This window comes from Indicator indicator, chromosome 14 (assembly GCF_027791375.1).
Source record: "Indicator indicator isolate 239-I01 chromosome 14, UM_Iind_1.1, whole genome shotgun sequence".
Taxonomy (NCBI): domain Eukaryota; kingdom Metazoa; phylum Chordata; class Aves; order Piciformes; family Indicatoridae; genus Indicator; species Indicator indicator.
Window position 1 is genome coordinate 26,152,611 of NC_072023.1, and position 21,263 is coordinate 26,173,873.

Here is a 21,263-nt window from a genome sequence, read left to right on the forward strand (position 1 = left end):
GTGATGTCCTGCAGTATTAGGGCTGTTGAAGGAAATTTCTCTCGAGAGAAGACTAAGCTGACAGTGTTGTGCTAGGATCTCTGTCTTCCCTGGCAGCGCTGTGATCTGTCTGCCACAGTCATTCTCCAAGGGCCCAGAGCTTCTGCCAGGAAAATAGGTGTTACAGTTTGAATAGCAGCCTTGCTTGGAAAGGTAAGCAGTGAGTGTATCTGGAAAGGATCCGAAATTGAGAGCAGGCTGGAAAATGTGATTACCAGGGATGTCCTTCTGAAGACCTGTGGAGAGTTTCTAAAGGGCAGAGCAAAACCCTTTGGTACTCACAAATCACAGGTGAATTGTAAAACACTGAAAAATATCCTTATGTTATACTATGTCTTTATATCAGGAAGGATTCTTTCAGCTGCTTTTTCTCCTGATTTTGTTTTTTTCCTTAGAAATACCAAACCCTCTGCTTTCTTTTTATATTCTGGAGGCCTCTGACAAATTCTATAAAAATCAGCATGCCCTACCCACAGAGGAAGAGATGAAGAGCTGTAGAGTAGGTTACAGCCTTATCATGCTGCTGTTGGGTTCATCTAGCAAAGTGAAAACCTTTTTTTGATGTTTCAGATGTCAGAAGAGAAGCAGAAAAATAGAAGAAATAACATCCAGTCTAGATGTAGTCCTGTCACAAGTTAAATGCAGAAATGAAGATGCTGTTAATTCTGCTTCATCAGAGGAAAGTACTACATCCAGATGAAAGCAGGACGTGAATTTAGGCTGGCAGAGAGTATCACAGAATCACAGAAACATTCAGGTTGGAAAAGACCCTCAGGATCACCAAGTCCAACCCTACTCTACAAGGTTCACCCCTAAACCATATTCTCAAGCATCACATCCAAACCCCCTTTAAACACATCCAGGCTTGGGGACTCCACCACCTCCCTGGGCAGCACATTCCAATGCCTGACCACTCTTGCTGGCAAAAAATTCTTCCTACTGTCCTGTCTAACCCTGCCCTGCTGCAGCTTGAGGCCATTCCCTCTTATTCTATCACTAATGACCTGTGAGAAGAGACCAGCACCAGCCTCTCTACAATGTCCTTTCAGATAGTTGTAGATAGCCAGAAGGTCTCCCCTCAGCCTCCTCTGTTTCAAACCAAACAGCCCCAGCTCCTGCAATTGCTCTTCATAAGATTTATTCTCCAGGCCCTTCACAGCTTCCTTGCCCTCCTCTGCTCTCACTTCACAGCACTCGAGGTGTGGCCTCCCCAGAGCTCAGTCCCAGGGGACAATCCCCTCCCTGCTCCTGCTGGACACAGCATTTCTAATCCCAGCCAGGATGCCTTTGGCTTTCTTGGCCACCTGGGCACACTGCTGGCTCCTCTTCAGCTGCTTGTCCATTAGCACCCCCAGATCCCTTTCTGCCAGCAGCTTTCAGCCACACTGCCCCAAGCCTGTAGTGTTGCTTGGGGCTGTTGTGCCCCAAGTGCAGGACCTGGCACTTGGCCTTGTTGAAGCTCCTCCTGGTGACATTGACCATGGATCCAATCTATCCAAGTCCCTCTGCAGAGCCTCCCTACCCTGGTGCAGGTCAACACTGACCCCTGACTTGGTGTCATCTGCAAACTTACTGCTGACACACTCTGTGTCTTCATCAAGGTCACCAATCAAGATGTTAAACAGAAGTAGTCCCAACACTGAGCCCTGAGGAACACCACTTGTGACCAGCCCCCAGCTGAATTTAACTCCACTGACCACCACTCTTTCATGCAGGCAGTGCTGTATCCAGCAGAGCATTGCTCAGCCAAGCCATTGACTTCTCGTTTGGTTTGTTCTGGTGTTTTACATAGGGAGGATTTTTAGTGGCCACAAAAATCTTGCATTTTTATACCATCCAAACTTTGATTGCTCCACCTTACCTACTGTGAAGCTTTTCCTGGAGGTTTGCATCAAAGAACAGATTTGCCCATGTAGACATAGAGTAGAACAGCTCTGGAATCACCTTTTATATCAATCAGCACACTAATATCTGCTGAGCTCTTTCAGGATTAGAGAACAAGTAGCTGAAAAAGTAGAAAGAGTCTATAAATCTCCCAAAAACTACAAATTGTAGATGAGTTGTGGGGTTTTTTGCTAATGGAGGGTAATGGAAGAGGCCATCAGAGGCCTTACCTTTTTTCTATGTCTCTTCCTTGGTGGGATTTCTGAACAGGATTCTTCTTCCCTTTCCCCCCCTTTTTCTTCCTTTTCTCCCTTTTCTTCCCTTTCCTCCCCCTTTTCTTTCCTTTCCCACCCCTCTTCTTCCCTTTCCCCCCCCCTTTTCTTCCCTTCCCCCCCTTTTCTTCCCTTTCCTCCCTTTTCTTCCTGTCCCCCCTTTTCTTCCCTTTCCCCCCTTTTTCTTCCCTTTCCCCCCTTTTCTTCCCTTTCCTCCCCTTTTCTTCCCTTTCCCCCCCTTTCTTCCCATCCCCCCTTTTCTTCCCTTCCTCCCCTTTTTCTTCCCTTCTTCCCCTTTTCTTCTCTTCCCCCCCCTTTTTCTTCCATTCCCCCTCTTTTTCTTCTCTCTCCCCCCTTTACCTTCCCTTTCCTATCCTTTTTCTTCCTTCCCCCCACCTTTTCTTCCATCCCCCTGCTTATTCTGTTCCTTTCCCCCCTTTTTCTGCTTCTCTCCCACCCTTTTCCTCCCCTTCTTCCCTCTTTTTCTCCCCCTTGGCCCCTTCTTCTTCATTTTCCTATTCTTGTTTTCCTTTTCCTTTACTCAACCATCCCCTGCAGGGTCATTTACAGCCAAAAATGCATGTGGTAGTTGTAGCCTCTGAGTCATAGATGTCTACCCATGCCCTAACTCAGGAGATGACAGGGACAGTGAAGCAGGATTGACAAGATGTAGTGTACATTTGAGGAGTGGTGTAGAGATTCATTAGGCCAGATTGGGCACATCTAGACCTCAATACAAAAAGGAAAGAGAGTTATATAAATGAGAGAACTAAAAAGTTTTATTGCATTAGTAAAAAGTTGAGATTAGTACCGGGGGAGATCTTTACCATGAGGGTGGTAGAACACTGGAACAGGTTGCCCAGGGAGGTGGTTAGGGCCCCATCCCTGGAGATATTCAAGGTGAAGCTGGGCAGGGCTCTGGGCCACCTGATCTAGTTGAGGATGTCCCTGCTGACTGCAGAGGGGGTTGGGCTAGATGTCCTTCAGAGGTCCCTTCCAACCCAGACCATTCTGTGATTCTATAAAATGTGTTAAAGCAGGAGTAGCAGGAGTAGTGCAGCTCTAGTTTAAACGTAAGTTTTTAAATGAGGAGCTGCAGGAATTACTGTGAATTAGTCCTGAAGTACAGCAGGCAGATGACAGAGGGTACCTCAAGACATCACTCTTAGCACCTGAACACTGGAGCACACCAACACAGCCACCTGGCCTGCAGGTTCTACCTCCACTGGAGTGAGCTGTCCTAATGAGTGTGTTTCTGCTCCTCCTGAATTTAGGACATTGTAAAGCTTTTAGGATGCAGAGTTCTAGAGCATGGTTTGCTCATTGCAAGAGTGGCAGGAAAGATGTTCTTGTTGCCAGCTGCCAAGAGCTGCTGTTTGGTGAAACACAGAGCTGGTGAGAATCATAGAATCATAGAATGGCTCAGGTTGGAAGGGACCTCAGAGCTCATCTGCTCCAACCTCCCCAACATGGGCTGGGACACCTCTCAACTAGACTTGGCTGCTCAAGGCCTCATCCAACCTGGCCTTGAACACCCCCAGGGAGGGTGCATCCACAAACTCCTTGGACAGCCTATTCCAGAGTCTCACCACCCTTCTTCCTAAGATCCAGTCTAAACCTGCCTTTTCTCAGCTTCAAACTATTCCCCCTTGTCCTGTCTCTAAAGACCCTTATGAAATGTTCCTCTGAAGTCTTCCTGTAGATCCCCTTCAGGTATTGGAAGGCAGCTCTAAAGTCCTTCCCATAGTCTTACCTTCTCTAGGCTGAGCAACCCCAGCTTCCTCAGCCTGTCCTTGTCACAGAGTTCATCCCCTCCAAACTCTAGTTGCAGTTCGGAAAACAGTGAGCAGTGGACATATTTTCCTGGGCTCAGAAAGGGACAACAGAAACATCCCCAAATAATCTGAAAAGCAGTGCTGGATAACTGCATGTTCCATGTGCATGAAAAATCTGTGCTGGCATGACTCTGCATAGTGTTTTGCATAATGGGGACCAAGAGAGTGAACCCTCAGTTTTGGACAATTGCTGACTCCGAGTTCCTTGAGATTTCTTGCCTTCAGCATTGCAAGAGAGCTGAAAAGTAGCATAAAACCCACTTGACAGTGAATTCTCTTTCCTCCAGAGAATCCCAGGAGACGGGGACTGTTGTATAGGTGTGTCAGTCATCATCTACTGTGGGAATTCTATTGACTAGGAAGATAGAAACATTTGACTAAGAAACAGAGCACATTTCTAGAGCTTAATCACTAGCTTGCTGAGAATACATTAGGCTAAATTTGACCCACAGTGTTTCTATTATGAAGACCAGCAGAAAACTGCAACTCTGTCATTTGCACATACAGCTGAAGAAATACATACAGTCAATAATTCATGTTTTCAGCAGCCCTTGTTTATCTCTTTCTGGGTTAGCTGTAGGCAATGCAGCACCTCTCTTAGGCTCTGGGTTTGTCTTCTCTGCATCCTGCTTCTCCGTCTGCAGCACCCACAAACTCAACATTCAACCTCCTCACACAGTTTTTCCCACGCTTGTTACCTACTTGTTAAATCTCTCTGCAGTGCTTGAAGATGGAGCTCTGAAAAGAGCCAGTGAGGAGTTCCTCAGGCATGGTTTTATAAGACTGTTTATATGGAATTTAAAAAAAAATATATATAATAATAACAACAACAAAAATATCAACTGTAACAACAACAACAATAATAATAACAATAATAATAATCCCATTTAAGAAACTAATTTTGCATTTACCTTCCCTTAATCCACATTTTCTGTGGTAGCAGTGTTGGGGAAATGCAATGGCTTACACACTTTGGTAAATCAAAGCCTTCTTTTTTTACTGTCCAGGGCAAGCTCCCCATGTTTGTGGCCTCATCAATGAGTTTCAGTTGCAGTCTGCAGGCAATGGTGCTCCTTATAAAGCAATCAGGCAGCTCAGTCTCTGCTTGATAGGCAGTTTGGGGACTCTCAGTGGAATATGCCAGCCAGGGCATATAGATAGGTTCCTGACAGAGGCACTGCAGGCTGTGAAATCGGAGAGAAATCAGCAGGTGCTGAATCCAGGCTGCTCCAACTAGGTGGTTCCTGGCATCCCAGGCAGCTTCCTTAAAGTTACCCCTGGTACCTCCATGGCATGCTAGGGGCCAAGGGGTCTCTGCCCCTCTCAGGCAATCATTTTCCCCAGAGCACCAAACATCCAATTAGACTGGAACAGCTTTTAACCTCCTGGTTGAGTTCAAGATGATGACTTCAAGGCTGAAAGCATTGTCATTAGCAAATGCATGAGGAATCCTTCCTCCCCCCAAAAGTACTAATGTTTTACCAGAAAAAGAGAAGCTGCTTCCAGAAAGCTAATTTACTAAATCAAGTTCTTATGAACACATTGGGTGAGCCTTCAGCATTGTCTTTTCTGCCTTGCTCTGCTTTTCGAATGCATTTTGAGTGAGACATCTTCTCCCTAAAGCAGCTAACTCCTCCTAGCCAAGACAAAATACTGCCTGGGATAATGAAACATTCTAACAATAAAACTCCTACAGTTTTGCACTTTCCCCAGCCAGCGCATCAGGGGATTTACAAATAGATACCCAAGCAGATACTCTGACCATACTCCCTGGTCTAAAACTTTGCCCCTTGAAGGATCCCTGAGTTTTACACCGAGTTCTACCTTCAGTTACCTTCATGAATCTCAGTTCCTTATAAAAATGGATGACAGATAATGATTGGATTAGTTATGGAGTTTGCTTTGTTTTGCTTTTGTGTTGCTTTTGTATTTTGATTTTCCCCCCCCCAAGGTTGATTGTTGATGAATGAAGATAGCAAAGTATAGCAGCAGAAAGGACAGTTCCTAAGATTTCTGCCTTCTTGCCTTTCCACTCAACTCCCACTGAGTATGTCACAGAATCACAGAATGTTAGGGGCTGGAAGGGACCTCGAAAGCTCATCCAGTCCAACCCCCCTGCCAGAGCAAGAGCACATAGAGCAGATCACACAGGAGCACAGCCAGACAGGTCTTGAATATCTCTAGAGAAGGAGACTCCACAACCCTCCTGGGCAGCCTGTTCCAGTCTTCTGTCACCCTCACAGGGAAAAAATTCTTCCTTATGTTTCCATAGAACTTCCTATGCCTCAAATTCCACCATTGCCCCTTGTGCTGTCATTGGGCATCACCCAGCAGAGCCTGGCTCCAGCCTCTTGGCCAGACTGCCTGGTCAGGATATCTTGGAGGCTGCCTTCAAAATCCAACCCATGTGCTCTGCTGGTGGTGACCCTTTGAATGCAGCACAAGATGGCTATTTGGAAGTGCCTGGTGTGCCCCAGGGCACAGGGCAAGGAGCACACGTCCCCATGTTACCATGCAGGCTCGTAGCTGTGGTAGTCTGTGGCTGGGGGAAGGAGGAGCATGTTGGTTTTGTGTCTGCTGCAGACACAAGTGTTTTGCAAATGGTGTAGACATCCCCATTAGGCTATTGCATATGGGGAGAGTCTGTCTCTCCTCTACCATATGTGAAAGTCAGCTGAGATATGTGACACTCTTCACAGGTCTGAGAGGTAGTTTGGGTGATACAACACTCATCTCTGTTCCTGTTTAGCCCAGAGCCTTACTGTCTGCCTACAGATTGTCTCCTCTTTCTTTTTGCAGGCTTTTTAGTGCAATTTTAGAACAAGCAACCAAAGCAGATGGAGGGAATTCAATAGGCGGGAAAGGTGCCGGCTTCGATGTGAAAGCGCTGCGAGCTTTCCGGGTGTTACGTCCCTTACGGCTGGTGTCTGGAGTGCCCAGTAAGTCACTGCTTGTCTTTTATGGCTGTCTGTGGTGTGGCATGGGGCAAGAGGGAGCAGTGTCACCATTCTGAAAGATGAAGCACGATGCAGAGCTGTTCTGTGTGCGTGAGGCCTCTTTTCAAGGGAATGTATTTATGACAAACATGATATGAATCAGAGGATTAGCAGAGCTGGAGGGGAAGGGAATTTGGTGGTGTCTCAGTCTGATTGTGCAACCTGTGTAAACAACGAAAGTGAGAGATCCTAGATTGTAAGGATTTCAGGCAAAAGAACCCTGAAGTAGTTAGGAAGTTGCAGTGTATGTTTGGTATGACAGAATCACAGAACCATTGAGGCTGGAATAGAGCTCTGAGCTCATCAAGGCCAGCCTGTGACCCAACACCACCACATCAACCAGACCATGGCACTGAGTGCCACATCCAAGCTTGCCTTAAACACCTCCAGGGACAGCGACTCCACCACCTCCCTGGGCAGTCCATTCCAGGTTCTAATTCCCTTTGCCATGAGGGACATGCTTCCTAACATCCAACCTAAACCTCCCCTGGTGCAGCTTCAGGCTTCTCTTGTCTTGTCACAAGCTGCCTGACCCCCACCTGACTTCAACTTCTCTTCAGGTAGTTGTAGAGTGTGATAAGGTCCCCTCTGAAGGCTAAAGATACAGTATTATAAATACTTGTCCTTGATCGAAACAGCGTATGGTCATTTGTGTTGATTTTTGGGGAGGGGATGGGGGGAAGGAGCTTTTCCATTAAAATTGCACTTTCTTCTTTCCATATGACCTTCTGATGGAGAGCCCTGGGAACAGCTTTGATCCAACAGGACATAGGGCAGTGACACAGTTGTTTTCTCTGATAGTCTTATTTGCTTAAATTATTTGTAATGCCCCTGAGAGTCCTCAAGCAGCTTTTGATAGTGTAGCATCCATTTTCTTATTTACAGTGAAGCTATGAGTAACTGGAAGTCTGCTCAGTCTGTTGTAGAGGTGGAGTGAGGACATCACAGTGGGGGAGAATTTGTTATAGATGGGACCTATTGGCCTTTTGGAGAGAGGGTTACTTGAAATCTGTCATTGCTCTCCATGTTTATAGCAATGAGAGATGTAGTTAACAGGAAGGGACTTAATCTCCAAAATAGCTGTGGAGGGAGCTTTGTTTATTTGTATTTGGGCAGCTTGCTAGTTTTATATCTTAAAGTACTTCTAACCCTATTCATTCAAAAGCATTGACTCAAGTTGCCATAAACCATGAGATCAGCTTAAAAAAATCACAGTTTATTTGGGGGGGGGAAGTGTGAGGTCCTTTCTTTTTATCTTGTTTTCTAAGCCACTAGGTTATATCAAAGCCATATTTTCAATCTTTTTCCCACAACCATAAAGGGTAGAAACTTTTTAAATGAAAGGTGAATGTCTGCATGGGAGGAGCTGAAGCACTGGCAGCACTATTTGGCCTCAGAAAAAGCCATGCTTGGTCCACAAGGCCTCAGCTTGTGCCCTGCTTGGGGTTACTTTGGTGAATTGAAAATATGGAAAAGTAGACAACTAAGTAGACAACAGGAAGTTAGACAGCTAAGGCCCTTCCCCTCTGATCCAGAACTGACAGCCACTCTTCATGCCACCTCTGGTAGGGGTTACTGTAGTGGATTGTTTCATGCAGCCACCCATGTGTCATGCAGTACCTTCAGTCCACACAGAACACAGCTCTTTGGGTTTGCCACATCTATCTCATGAAGACCATATTTTGTCTGTGACATGGCACCCACTTGATGCCAGGCTGTAAATTAAGGTTTTGTTCTATCATAGTCCTTCTGTGGTCTAAGTCTTGTGGTGCTTTCCAGTTGCATGCCCCCTGTATGGTAAGGGGAAGGTAGTGGAATTTAAACAAGTATGGACTGGGGTGTTCTCAGTGAGATGCTGCTTTTTCTGGCACATGTTCTGAGAGTTGATCTGCCAGGCTGAGATTAACTGTGCTCAGAGATGTTGCTGTTCTGGAGAACAACATGTGTTCCCCAACACAAAAGGATTTTGTTACTACTCTTCAAATCTCTTAACGAGTGATCTTAGAGGACTAGAAGCAGCTGAGGGAGCCAAATCTGACAGTTCATATCCATATCCATATCCATATCCATATCCATATCCATATCCATATCCATATATGATCTTGATCCCAGCAGACTATCTGATAGTCCACTTGAGAGTTTTCTCATCAAGAGAAGTATTTCATTTGCACCAGAACAGAGTCAAAGAGCCAGCAAACATTTTGCCTAGACAGCAAATGCTAGTCAAGTGTGAAGCAGGCAAACCAACAACTTGATCTGACAGAAATTCTTGTTAGCCTTTATGGGTCTGACTAGGAGCATATTTATTGACCCAGGCTTCTTTGGGGCTGCTGTGGCTTGTAGAAAGCTAATAGAGCCTCAGTCTTCACTGGCTATTTTTAATTGTCCAATGCCTGCTGGCTAACCTAGATAGATGTTATCACACCCATATGTATTAGACTGTAACTCTTCTTATGAGGCTTTTGAGATAAGGTTGCCTAAGCCAACCATATATTGTACATTACAGGATTGCATTCATGCATACTAAGCTAGAGCAGAGGTTTAGAAGTCAAATCTCTGGGTTCTGTTCAAGTTCTGTCCCTGACACATCATAAAGACCAGCAGGTGAGCTGCCAATATTACACTTGCTGTGTTTTGCCTTCCATACAGTAGGCTTTTTGCTTCCTTCCCCTTCCATTTCCACCCCAGTGGGAACGTAGTAGGCTCTTCTGCTGTCCGGAGACAACCCACACAGATTTATCCTAAAATTACATGAATGTAACATACATTGCAATTTCTTCTCACTTACTAGACTCTAAGTGTATGGAAGCAGCACCTCATCAGTAAAGGGAATCCTCTGGGTCATTGGCAGCTGCCTTCTGGCAGCCCAACATCTGCTGCTTGGCTTGAGGTCCAGATCTAACTACTGTGATTTGGAGGGGGGGAAAAAAACTGTAAAGCACAATTATTTTTGTAAAACCAATTCATGAAGCATGTGGTGAGTTTTTACATGTAGACCTTCAACTCATCAGGGCTGGGGTTGAGAAATAGCTTGGCTGAGGTGGAGAGATTGGTTTGCAGCATGGAGTAATTTTTTCTGAGTCAAATGGAGTTTGCAGGGATATTTTTTCCCCTTCTTCCTCAATCCATAGGAAATAATCCAATTAAAGAGGGACAGCTTTTCTATTCAAATTTGAGCATTTAAAGACCTGTTTCAGAATATACAGAATTTCCATGTAAGTGTGATTGGAAGTAAGGGAAAAACATATAAATTACCCTCTGCATTTTGCAGGTGGAGAGACTGAAGCAAAAGTTTGATGTTTAACACTTTCAGAAGTGACTTCTAATTCTATATGTCTCATATTGGCTACAAAACCCTAGACTGCTGGGTCAGGAGTATCTGAAAGCTTCAGCTAGATGGATAAAGGGTGTTAGCCTCAGAGCAGAGAATCCATCCGTGGTTAGTGCCTGGGATTTCACAGTCTCTTGCCAGAAAATGTCTTGGTGAAGAGTCTGTGACAGGACAAGGGACAGTGGATGTAAACTACAGCACAGGAGGTTCCATCTCAACATGAGGAAGAACTTCTTTACAATGAGGGTCCCAGAGCACTGGAGCAGGCTGCCCAGAGAGGTTGTGGAGTCTCCTTCCCTGGAGCCTTTTCAGCCCTGTCTGGATGTGTTCCTGTGTGACCTGTGCTGGGTTCTATGGTCCTGCTCTGGCAGGGGGGTTGGACTCAATGATCTCCAGAGATCCCTTCCAACCCCTAACATCCTGTGTGCCTGTGAAAGGGGTTCAGTCTTTGTCAGGTTTGAGCTCTCCCAGGCCCCAACTTACATTAATGTCTCCTAAAATTAAATAAAAAAAAAGTCAGTCAGTATTTCAAGAACCCCTGATGGCTGCCTGTGGATGACTGTGGTGGGCACATAAATATTTCCTAATCTTTAAGAGAGCACATAATACTTTTATTTTTTTGGTGGTTAAATGGACATGCACAAGACCACTTGTCGCAAGGAAGGAGACAGACATTTTGTTTAAAAGACAAGCAAACATTTTTTTACCCATGTCCACAAAACAATTGTAGCATCACAGGAGAAGCTCTCAGAAGCACTGAGTTTGGTGTGTTCTGATTCCTACTGCAAAAATTGGTGTTAAGTATTTGTATATTTCCAAGCAGAGCAGCAGAGATTGAGTGTTGGGGGTTTTGGTTGGCTTTTTCTGTTAGTTTGTTTTAATTTGGGGTTTTTTTTGGTTGGTTGGTTTGGTTTTTGTTGATTTGTTGTTGTTGTTGTTCTTGTTTGATTGATTTGATTTGTTTTCTCTTTGGGGGATTTTGTTTGGTTTGGTTTTGCTTAAAAAAAAAAAAGTAGTTTGAGTTCCTTCCTTGAAAACTTCTATGAATAAGAAGCACAATTTTTGTTGTGACTGCGTGAGAAGCATGGCAGAGAAGTAGATGAGATACTTGCTACAGCTCTGGGAGCAGTGCTGACAGTTGCACTGCAAACAAAATAAAATTTTAAAGGCATAATTAAGCAAACTTTAGTTATTTATCTGTTTGGGTTCTTCATGTGTTGGTTGGTTTGCTTGTTTGTTTATTTCTAACTCTTTTTAAAGCCATATTGTTACTGTGAAGCAATCCACCACCAACCTGTTTACAGAATCACAGAATCACAGAATGTTAGGGATTGGAAGGGACCTCCAAAGCTCATCCAGTCCAACCCCCTGCCAGAGCAGGAGCACCTAGAGCAGATCACACAGAAACACAGCCAGACAGGTCTTGAATATCTCCAGAGAGGGAGACTCCACAACCCCCTGGGCAGCCTGTTCCACTGTTCTGTCTCCCTCACAGGGAAAACATTTTCCCTTATGTTCCCAGGGAACTTCCTATGCCTCAGCCTCCACCACCACCCCTTGTGCAGTCATTGGGCATCACCCAGCAGAGCCTGGCTCCAGCCTCTGGGCACTCATCCTGCACATCTTTATCAACGTGAATGAGGTCACCTCTCAGGCTCCTCCTCTCCAAGCTGAGGCTCTCCTCAGGCTCTCCTCATAAGGAAGATGTTCCACTCCCTTCAGCATTTTTGTGGCTGTGTGCTGGACTCTTTCAAGCAGTTCCCTGAGGTCCTTCTTGAGCTGAGGGGCCCAGAACAATATTCTAGATGTGGCCTCAGCAGGGCAGAGTAGAGGGACAGGAGAACCTCTCTGGACCTATTAACCACAGCCCTTCTAATCCACCCCAGGATGCCATTGGCCTTCTTGGCCACCAGAGCACATTGCTGGCTCATGGCCAACCTTCCATCCACCAGGACCCCCAGGTCCTTCTCCCCTTCACTGCTCTCCACCAGGTCAGTCCCCAACCTCTACTGCTCCATGGGGTTGTTCTTTCCCAGGTAGAAGACTCTATGTTTAGCCTGACATTGACTTGTAAATCACTGGTGAATGTTTGCCAAAGCTCATGGTTGGGCTAGGTTTAGTGGCAAGTCACTTTTGACAATGAGGCAATAGCTATTCTGTCACTGGCTCACTAATATACTTCTTGTAGTGTATACTTTATTTTAGCTGCTGAAATAACTTCACTGCTGGTGTACCAAAGCAGTACCCTTGTTAAAAAAACAACTCTTCAAGTGTGCATTGGAGCACCCATCTTAATGTGGAAATATTAGACTTATATCTGTCAATTCCCTTGATGGACAGAAGTAGAGATGTGCACAATCAGCTCCAATAGCAAAATTTAATCACTCAGTGCCTTGGAATCTCTTACGCAGTATCTGCTTTGGCAGGAGTGTAGAGCACTGCAAAGCTTTCTAGGAACAGAATGGTGTCAGCCCTTTGTGTTAAGAGTTTTCTGTTGAATGCTCTTCTGTCTCCATTTTACATTGTTGCAGATTTTTAAATTGGTTTTAAAGTCTTTGTGCTTGAGGGAGGGCAAAAAGAAGCATCCAATTCAGCAATGAAGTAGCGTGGTGCAATTAAAACAAGAGAATCACTCCTGACTATTTGAAAGGGCAATCAGTGACTCCCACACATTATAACTCACACCCATTTCACTTGCTCAGTTCCTTTCCTGGTGCCTTTATTCATGCTGCTCCATTATGCACCTCATACATTCCATTCATCCTCTTGATGGTGCACATAACTGCATTGGTGCCACAGGTTATTGCTTATCTTACATTTACCAAACTTCATTTATAATCTCTTGTAGGTAAATTCAAAGCCATCTAATTGTGCTGTGGTCTGTACTTGTATTTTCAAAGAGAGCCTCTGCTGCTCACCCAGATTTATGTGGGCAGAGGAGTATGATATCCTTACCAAAGCTGAAGAGGAAACTTGGCTGTTACACTTGGACAAAACCTCACCATAATTTTTCATTTTCTTATGTTTTTTTAAGAAGGAACCACAAAACACTAAGCCTTTGATGTGTTCAAGCTTCACTGGAGTGTCCTGTCAGGAGAGACAGGCAGTGTACTTCACCAATCCATTGGAGATGGAACAATAGTATAACTGGGAAGAAGAGGGTATGAGCAAAAGAATCTGAGCAGACCCAGCTGATGGTAGTGTAATGTCTTTCTGTCAGTGAAAGGTTTAGTTAAAATTAAATAAGACTGAGAAATTACTACCTTGACACGAAAAGAAGCCTCTGAGGAGACCTTCTTGTGGCCTTCCAATATCAGAAGTCAGCTACAAGAAAGCTGGGGAGGGACTTTTTAGGGTGTCAGGGAGTGACAGGACTGGGAGGAATGGAGCAAAACAAGAAGGGGGTAGATTCAGATTGGATGTTAGGAAGATGTTCTTCACCTTGAGGGTGGTGAGACACTGGAAGAGGTTGCCCAGGGAGGTGGTGGAAGCCTCATCCCTGGAAGTTTTTGCAGCCAGGCTGGATGTGGCTCTGAGCAACCTGCTGTAGTGTGAGGTGTCCCTGGCCATGGCAGGGGGGTTGGAACTGGATGATCCTTGAGGTCTCTTTCAACCCTGACAATTCTGTGACTCTATTTAAATAACTAACTAAAGCAACTAATTTTTCAGCATGATGTGGTTGTTGGAAGCCCACAGTTACTCTAAGTTAATGTGAAAATTAGATGCCTTTAGACCCACAGTGAATGAAAAATTTAGACAGTTTTAGATTTTGGTCTGTTTCATTATAATTAGACCTCACTTGTGTTAGTACCAGAGTCTTCTTCCATCCTTATCACAAACTCAAAGCACAAAGCGTCTTTGAACTTTGTAGGGAAGTATCCTGTCCATACTTGACGTGTGCTGGTAGCCCTGAGCCACACAAGTGTCTATATATGATGCCAAAGCAGTGAGGGTAAGAGGTAAGAAAGTCTGAAAGCTTATGAGGAGAGTAATGCTTGAGGACAATAATGCATGAGGAAAGTTTTGCTCATGTGAGAGATCCTGGACCTGGTATTAGCAAACAAATAAGGACTGGTTGGAGATGTTAAGGTTGGGGTTATCTTGGCTGTAGTGACCAAGACATGTTAGAGTTTAGTATCAACAGACAAAGAAGCAGGGTGATAAGTAAAATTTCAGCCCTGGACTTTAAGAAGGCTGTTTTTACCCTCTTGAAAACTCTACTTAGAAATATCCACTGGGCTAGGGCTCTGGAAGGAAGGGGGGCCTAAGAGAGATGGTTTATAGTCAAACATTACCTCCTCCAAACTCAAGAAAAATATATTCTCTTGAAAACAAAAAAAAAAATCAAGTAAGGCAAGCAGGAGACCTCCATGGATAAGCAATGAGCTCTTAGAAAAACTCAAAAAGAAAAATGAGGTTTACAATATGTGGGAAAAGGTCAATTGGGAGGATTATAGAAATATATCCAGAGAATGTAGAGCAACAAAGGAAGGCCAAGGCCCTCTTGCAACTGAGTCTTGCCTGGGGGGTGAAAGAGAACAAGAAGAGCTTTTACAAATCCATCAATGACAAAAGGGAAGAGCAGGTAGAAGGTAGGCCCCTGCTGAATGAGATGAGAGACACAGTAAGAGGTGATGCAGAGATGGCAGAGTTGCTGAATGCTGCCTTTGCCTCAGTCTTCACTCCTAAGGCCAGCCCTCAGGAACCTCAGTCTGTGGAAGCAAGGGAGCAGAACTGGAGGGAAGAGGACACTGCACTGGTCAGTCAGGACCAGTTTAGAGATCTCTTGTACCAGCTATAGACAGAAGTCCATGGGCCCTAATGGGATGCATCCACATGTGCTGAGAGAGCTGCTTACACTGTTGCTGAACCTCTCTCCATCATCTTTGAAAAGTCCTGGGGAACAGGAGAGGTGCATGGGGACTGGAAGGAAGCAAATGTCACTCCAGTCTTCAAAAAAGGCAAGAAGGGAGCCAGGCAACTACAGAGCAGTCAGCCTCACCTCCATCCCTGGAAAGATGATGGAGCAGCTCATCCTGGAGGTCATCTCTAACCACATGGAAGACAAGAAGGTTATCAGAAGTAGCCAACATGGATTTACCCAGGGAAGATCCTGTCTGACTAATCTGATAGCCTTCTATGAAACTATGACCAAGTGGGTAGATGAGAGCAGAGCAGTGAATGTCAAATATCTTGACTTCAGTCAGGCTTTTGCTACTGTCTCCCATAACATCCTCATAGAACAGCTCAGGAAATGTGGCACAGAGGGTTTATCTGTGAGGTGCATTGCAAACTGGCTCCACAAGAGAGTTCAGAGGGTTGGCAGCAGTGGCACAGACTCAACTTGCAGGCGTGTGTCCAGTGGTGTTACCCAGGGGTCAGTACTGGGTCCAGTTTTGTTCAATACCTTTATCAGTGACCTGGCTGAGGGCATTGAGAGTACCCTCAGCAAGTTCTGATGACACCAGACTGGGGGGGGGGGGGGGGGGAGACTGTGCTGGTATCCAACGTGACCTGGACAGGCTGACAGCTGGGTGCAGGCAAACCTCATGGAGTTTAAAAAGGACAAGTGCAGGGTCCTGCATGTGGGGAGGAATAACAACAGGCACCAGGACAGGTTAGAGGCTGCCCTGCTGGAAAGCAGCTCCACAGAAAAAGACCTTGGAGTGCTGGTGGACAGCAAGTTCTGCATTGGACAACAATGTGCCCTTGTGGCCAAGAGAGCCAATGGGATCCTGGGGTGCATCAGGAAAAGTGTGTCCAGCAGAGCTAGAGAGTTTCTTCTCCTCCTCTACACTGCCTTTCTGAGACCACAGCTGCAATCCTGTGTCCAGTTTGGGGCTCCCCAGTTCAAGAGAGACAGAGACCTGCTGGAGAGAGTCCAAGGGAGAGCCATGAGGATGCTGAGGGGACTTGAGCATCTCCCCTGGGAAGAGAGACTGAGAGCCCTGGGGCTGTTTAGTCTGGAGAAGAGAAGGCTGAGAGGGGATCTGATCAATGTCTATCAATAGTTGAGGGGTGGGTGTCAAGTGGAGGGGGCTAAGCTCTTTTCCGTGGTGCACAGTAGGAAGACAAGGAACAATTGATACAAACTTGAACAGAGAAGGTTTCAGCTGAACAGGAGGAGAAACTTCTTTACAATGAGCCCTGACAGAGCCATGACAGAGCCCTGGAGCAGGCTGCTCAGAGAGGTTGTGGAGTCTCCTTCTCTGAAGACTTTCCAAACCCACCTGGATGCATTCCTGTGCACACTACCTTGGGTGATGCTGCTTTTGGCAGGGGGGTTTGGACTGGATGATCTCTGGAGGTCCCTTCCAACTTCTAACATCCTGAGATTCTGATTTGCCTTCAGGGTGAGGGTGTTTAGGAGCTGCAGAGGTGTGACGCCGAAGGACATGGTTTAGTACCAGACTTGGGAGAGTTAGGGAATGGTTGGACTTGATGATCCTAAAGGGCTTTTCTAACTAACATGATTGTATGAGACAGAAGTGGCCTGATCAAAGCATTCAGAGTGTGAAAGGTTTCTGCGTAGGTACGGAAGAGCAGTGTCAGCTGGAGGAGACAATATACTTGGCAGTTGAATGCCTATGTGGTAAACAGATAAACCTATGTTGATAACAGAGGGAATTGCTACAAATAATTAGGACACAATTTGTCTTCTAAATCTTAATTCTGCCTTGAATTTTGCTGTTGTATGTTGATAGTGTCAGCTTTTGCCACATCTGGTTTCTTCCTTTTCTCTTGGACTCTAAAAGCTGGAGAGTTTTCTGCTCTCAATCAGGTTTCTTATGTTCTCCATTCATTCTTGAAGAAGACTTCTCAACCATCTGTACCATCTCTTCAGCATTTACGACCCCATGTGAAGACAAGCTGCACCACCTTTCCCATGTCATTCCCTAGCTATTTTCAACCTCAAGTGGCGAGCTTGGTTTGCTTTCATTACAAATGGGCAGGGAGTGGAGACAGAAAGGAGAGAACGGTCTGAACGAAATGTCCTCCTGAAGATTATTTCTTCATCGTTCACTTAAAACTCTACATGTGGCTTTCGAGTCTTTTATTTACTTAGGTCACCATTACTCAAGGGAGTAATTTGATTCCTGTGTAGCCATATAGGAAAGACATGGACCTGATGGACAAGGTCCAGAGGAGGGCCATGAAAAGGATCAGGGAGTTGGAGCAGCTCTGCTACAAGGACAGGCTGAGGGAGCTGGAAGTGTTCAGCCTGGAGAAGAGAAGGCTCCAGGGAGACCTAACAGCAACCTGCCAGTACCTGAAGGGGGTTACAGGATGGCTGGAGAGACTGTTTGGAAAGGCCTGCAGGGATAGGATAAGGGACATGGCTTCAAACTAGAGAAGAGCAGATTTAGATTGGATATCAGGAAGTTCTTTACTATGATGGTAGTGGAACACTGGCACAGGTTGCCCAGGGAGGTGATTGAGGCTCCATCCCTGGAGATATTGAAGGTGAGGCTGGACAGGGCTCTGTGCAACCTGATCTAGTTGAGGATGTCCCTGCTGACTGCAGGGAGGTCAGACTAGATAAGCTTTTGAGGTCTCTTCCGGCCTGGACTATTCTATGATTCTATCATCTCTCATAGGTATAAATCCCTCCTGTGAGTAGGGCTTACACCTTCAGGACCTCAAGCATGTTTCCTTGAGTTAGAATCATAGAATCAGTCAGGGTTGGAAGGGACCACAAGGATCATCCAGTTCCACCCCCCCTGCCATGGGACACCTCACAGTACATCAGGCTGGCCAGAGCCTCATCCAGCCTGGCCTTAAACACCTCCAGGGATGGGGCCTCAACCACCTCCCTGGACAACCCATTCCAGGCTCTCACCACTCTCATGGGGAAGAACTTCTTCCTCATGTCCAGTCTGAATCTCCCCACTTCCAGCTTCATTCCATTCCCCCCAGTCCTGTCACTACCTGACACCCTAAAAAGTCCCTCCCCAGCTTTCTTGGAGCCCCCTTCAGATACTGCAAGGCCACAAGAAGGTCACCTCAGAGCCTTCTTTTCACCAGACTGAACAACCCCAACTCTCTCAGTCTGTCCTCACAGGAGAGAAGCTCCAGCCCTCTGATCATCCTGGTGGCCCCTCTCTGGACACCTTCCAGCATGTCCATATCCCTCTTGTAATAGGGGCTCCAGAACTGGACACAGTGCTCCAGGTGGGAGTTGTACAACCTGATGTACTTTATGATGTAATTTATGGCAGAAGAGGTTAACTTGGTTTAGCAAAAATAAAGGGTTTCTCTTAGTAAGGGATATTGCTCACGGAAGCAGAGAGTTCTGGTTGTAATAAAGGCTTTTCTCATATTGAAGGAACTCAAATGAAAACAGGGAAATATTTATTATTTGAGCTTGGCTGTGTAGCTCTTTAAAAATAGCACTAACTGTGAACATACCAAATAACTGTGTCAGCCTTATCCTACCAGTGACTGTGTGTGCTGGCAGGGTTCTGCAGCATGTCTGCACAACAGAACACAACAGAAAAATAGCAGGACCATCCTGTGGGACCACACCGAGGTGCAGGCACTTTCTTCCAAACGAATTGTGTTCAGTTCTGGGCCCCTCACTACAGGAAGGACATTGAGGTTCTGGAGAGTGTCCAGAGAAGGGCAATGAGGCTGGAGAAGGGCCTGGAGCACCTGGGCTACAAGGAGGGGCTGAGGGAGCTGGGGGTGTTCAGGCTGGAGAAGAGGAGGCTGAGGGGAGACCTCATTGCTCTCTACAGCTCCCTGAAGGGAGGTTGGAGCAAGGAGGGGACAGCCTCTGCTCCTTGGTGGCAAGAGACAGGAGCAGAGGAAATGGTTCCAAGCTGCAGCAGGGGAGGTTCAGGCTGGATGCTAGGAAATATTTCTTCCAGGAGAGGGTTCTCAGCCATTGGCATGGTCTGCCCAGGGCAGTGCTGGAGTCCCCATCCCTGGAGGTGTTTAAGCAGTGTGAGGTGCTTAGGGACATGGTTTGGTGTTCGACCTTTCAGTGGTGGGTGGAAGGCTGGCCTGGATGAGCTTGGAGGTCTCTTCCAGCCGGATGTTTTCTGTGATCCTGTGATAAAGAAAATAAACCCCATGCTGACATCAAAAAGGAGACGTGGAGATAGTACAAAAATCCTAGCATGGCTTAGTAAAGAGGTTTTTCAGAGGTGCTCTGGATGGGTCAGACTTTGTTTCTAGCACTGTTATAGTTTTCATTCCTCAGGTAAATCCCAGAGTTCTCCTGCAAAATGAGCATAGGGCATGGCCCTGAGAAGAGAGCCCATGCCATCAAGATGCTTGTCCTAAAGCATCTGAAAATCTAAGAATGCCATCTGCTGTCTCCTGAGAACTGTTTGCATGGCTTCGATGTGCTTTTGTCTAGAGCCTGGAGGAGCAGAAGTCTCCAAACACACTGTAGTTAACTGGTCTCAGCAGGAGTGTGTTGGGTTCCCTGCTGCTCACTTGTCCTTCCTAGCTGCTCCTGTCTCTATGATGGATGGGGGGGATGCTGCTATTCCAGATCAGAACAGGATGGGTACAATCTACCCTCTTCTCTGCTGACACTGGCCCCCAGATCACATCTTAACTGCATCTAAGTCACACCAAGCTTACATCAAATGTAATTCATGCTTTGGTTCCAGCTGGCCATATTCTGAATTGCTTATTAATGTAAGATTTGATGAGGAATGATTTGAAGCCCTATGTTCACTTTGTCTGAAGTGAATGCACATCTTATGTCAGTGAACTATGGCCTGAAGCTCTCTCAGCCTCTCTGTCAGAGGATAGCATTCATCTCAGCAGTGGGGCACCAGAGAGCTCACAGAAGGCTGTTTTGCTCAGGTGGGACATGGATGCTGTGTGACTTTGGCATAATTTGAATTAATTGCATTTGTCCTGGCCTTCCAAGAGCATTGTTAGATGCCTTTGGTTGTGTAATTTTCACAAAGTAGCACAGAATCACAGAATGTGAGGGGCTGGAAGGGACCTCCAAAGCTCATCCAGTCCAATCCCCCTGCCAGAGCAGGAACACTTAGAGCAGATCACACAGGAATGCATCCAGCCAGGTCTTGAATATCTCCAGAGAGGGAGACTCCACAACCCCCCTGGGCAGCCTGTTCCAGGGTTCTGTCACCCTCACAGGGAAAACATTTTCCTCCTGTTTCCATGGAACTTCCTATGCCTCAACTTCCACCATTGCCCCTTGTGCTGGCATTGGGCATCACCCAGCAGAGCCTGGCTCCAGCCTCTGGACACTCCCCCTGCACATCTTCATCAACATGAATGAGGTCACCTCTCAGGCTCCTCCTCTCCAAGCTACAGAGCCCTCAGCTCCCTCCAAAATACCAGCAAAACACAGGGCAATGGACCAGTCAGACAGATCTCTCAATTACTGAATACATTTTGTTTCCTCCAAATAAATGACTTTTTATTTCCAGTAATGATCTGAATGTGTATTAATACTGCATCTTATACCAGTGCTGTAGGAGGAAAAAACCCAAAGCACACTGAACTGACACAAGTCTGAGGAAATAGCTTTTGAAATTTCAGAAGCTAAATAAGCCTGTTGGAGATCTTCCCTATTTTATCTAGCTTCTCCACAACCAGCTACTGACTTCAGAGTTATCTGATTGGTATTGCTGTGCTAGTTGAGAACATTGGGAATGTTGGCTGGTGTGAGCAACTACTACATTTTTTCTATGCTCACAGATGGAACAAATAATTTGTTATTCTGATCATGGGGAAGTATTGACCAAAGGCAACCTACAGCCCACCTACCCTGAAGGGGGCTACAAGAAAGCTGGGGAGGGACTTTTTAGGGTGTCAGGTAGTGACAGGACTGGGGGGAATGGATCCAAGCTAGAGGAGGGCAGATTTAGATTAGACATTAGGAAGAAGTTCTTCAACATAGGGGTAGTGAGACACT

General features: G+C 45.9%; 1 protein-coding gene across 1 annotated transcript in view; it reads left to right on the forward strand.

Moving 5' to 3' along the window:
- The window catches only part of CACNA1C (calcium voltage-gated channel subunit alpha1 C), a 698,267-nt gene that overhangs the window by 415,626 nt on the left and 261,378 nt on the right, over positions 1–21,263 (forward strand). Inside the window, exon 5 of the mRNA XM_054386505.1 lies at positions 6,830–6,969. Within this exon, the coding sequence (XP_054242480.1) occupies positions 6,830–6,969 (140 nt within the window). The remainder of the gene's footprint in view (positions 1–6,829; positions 6,970–21,263) is intronic.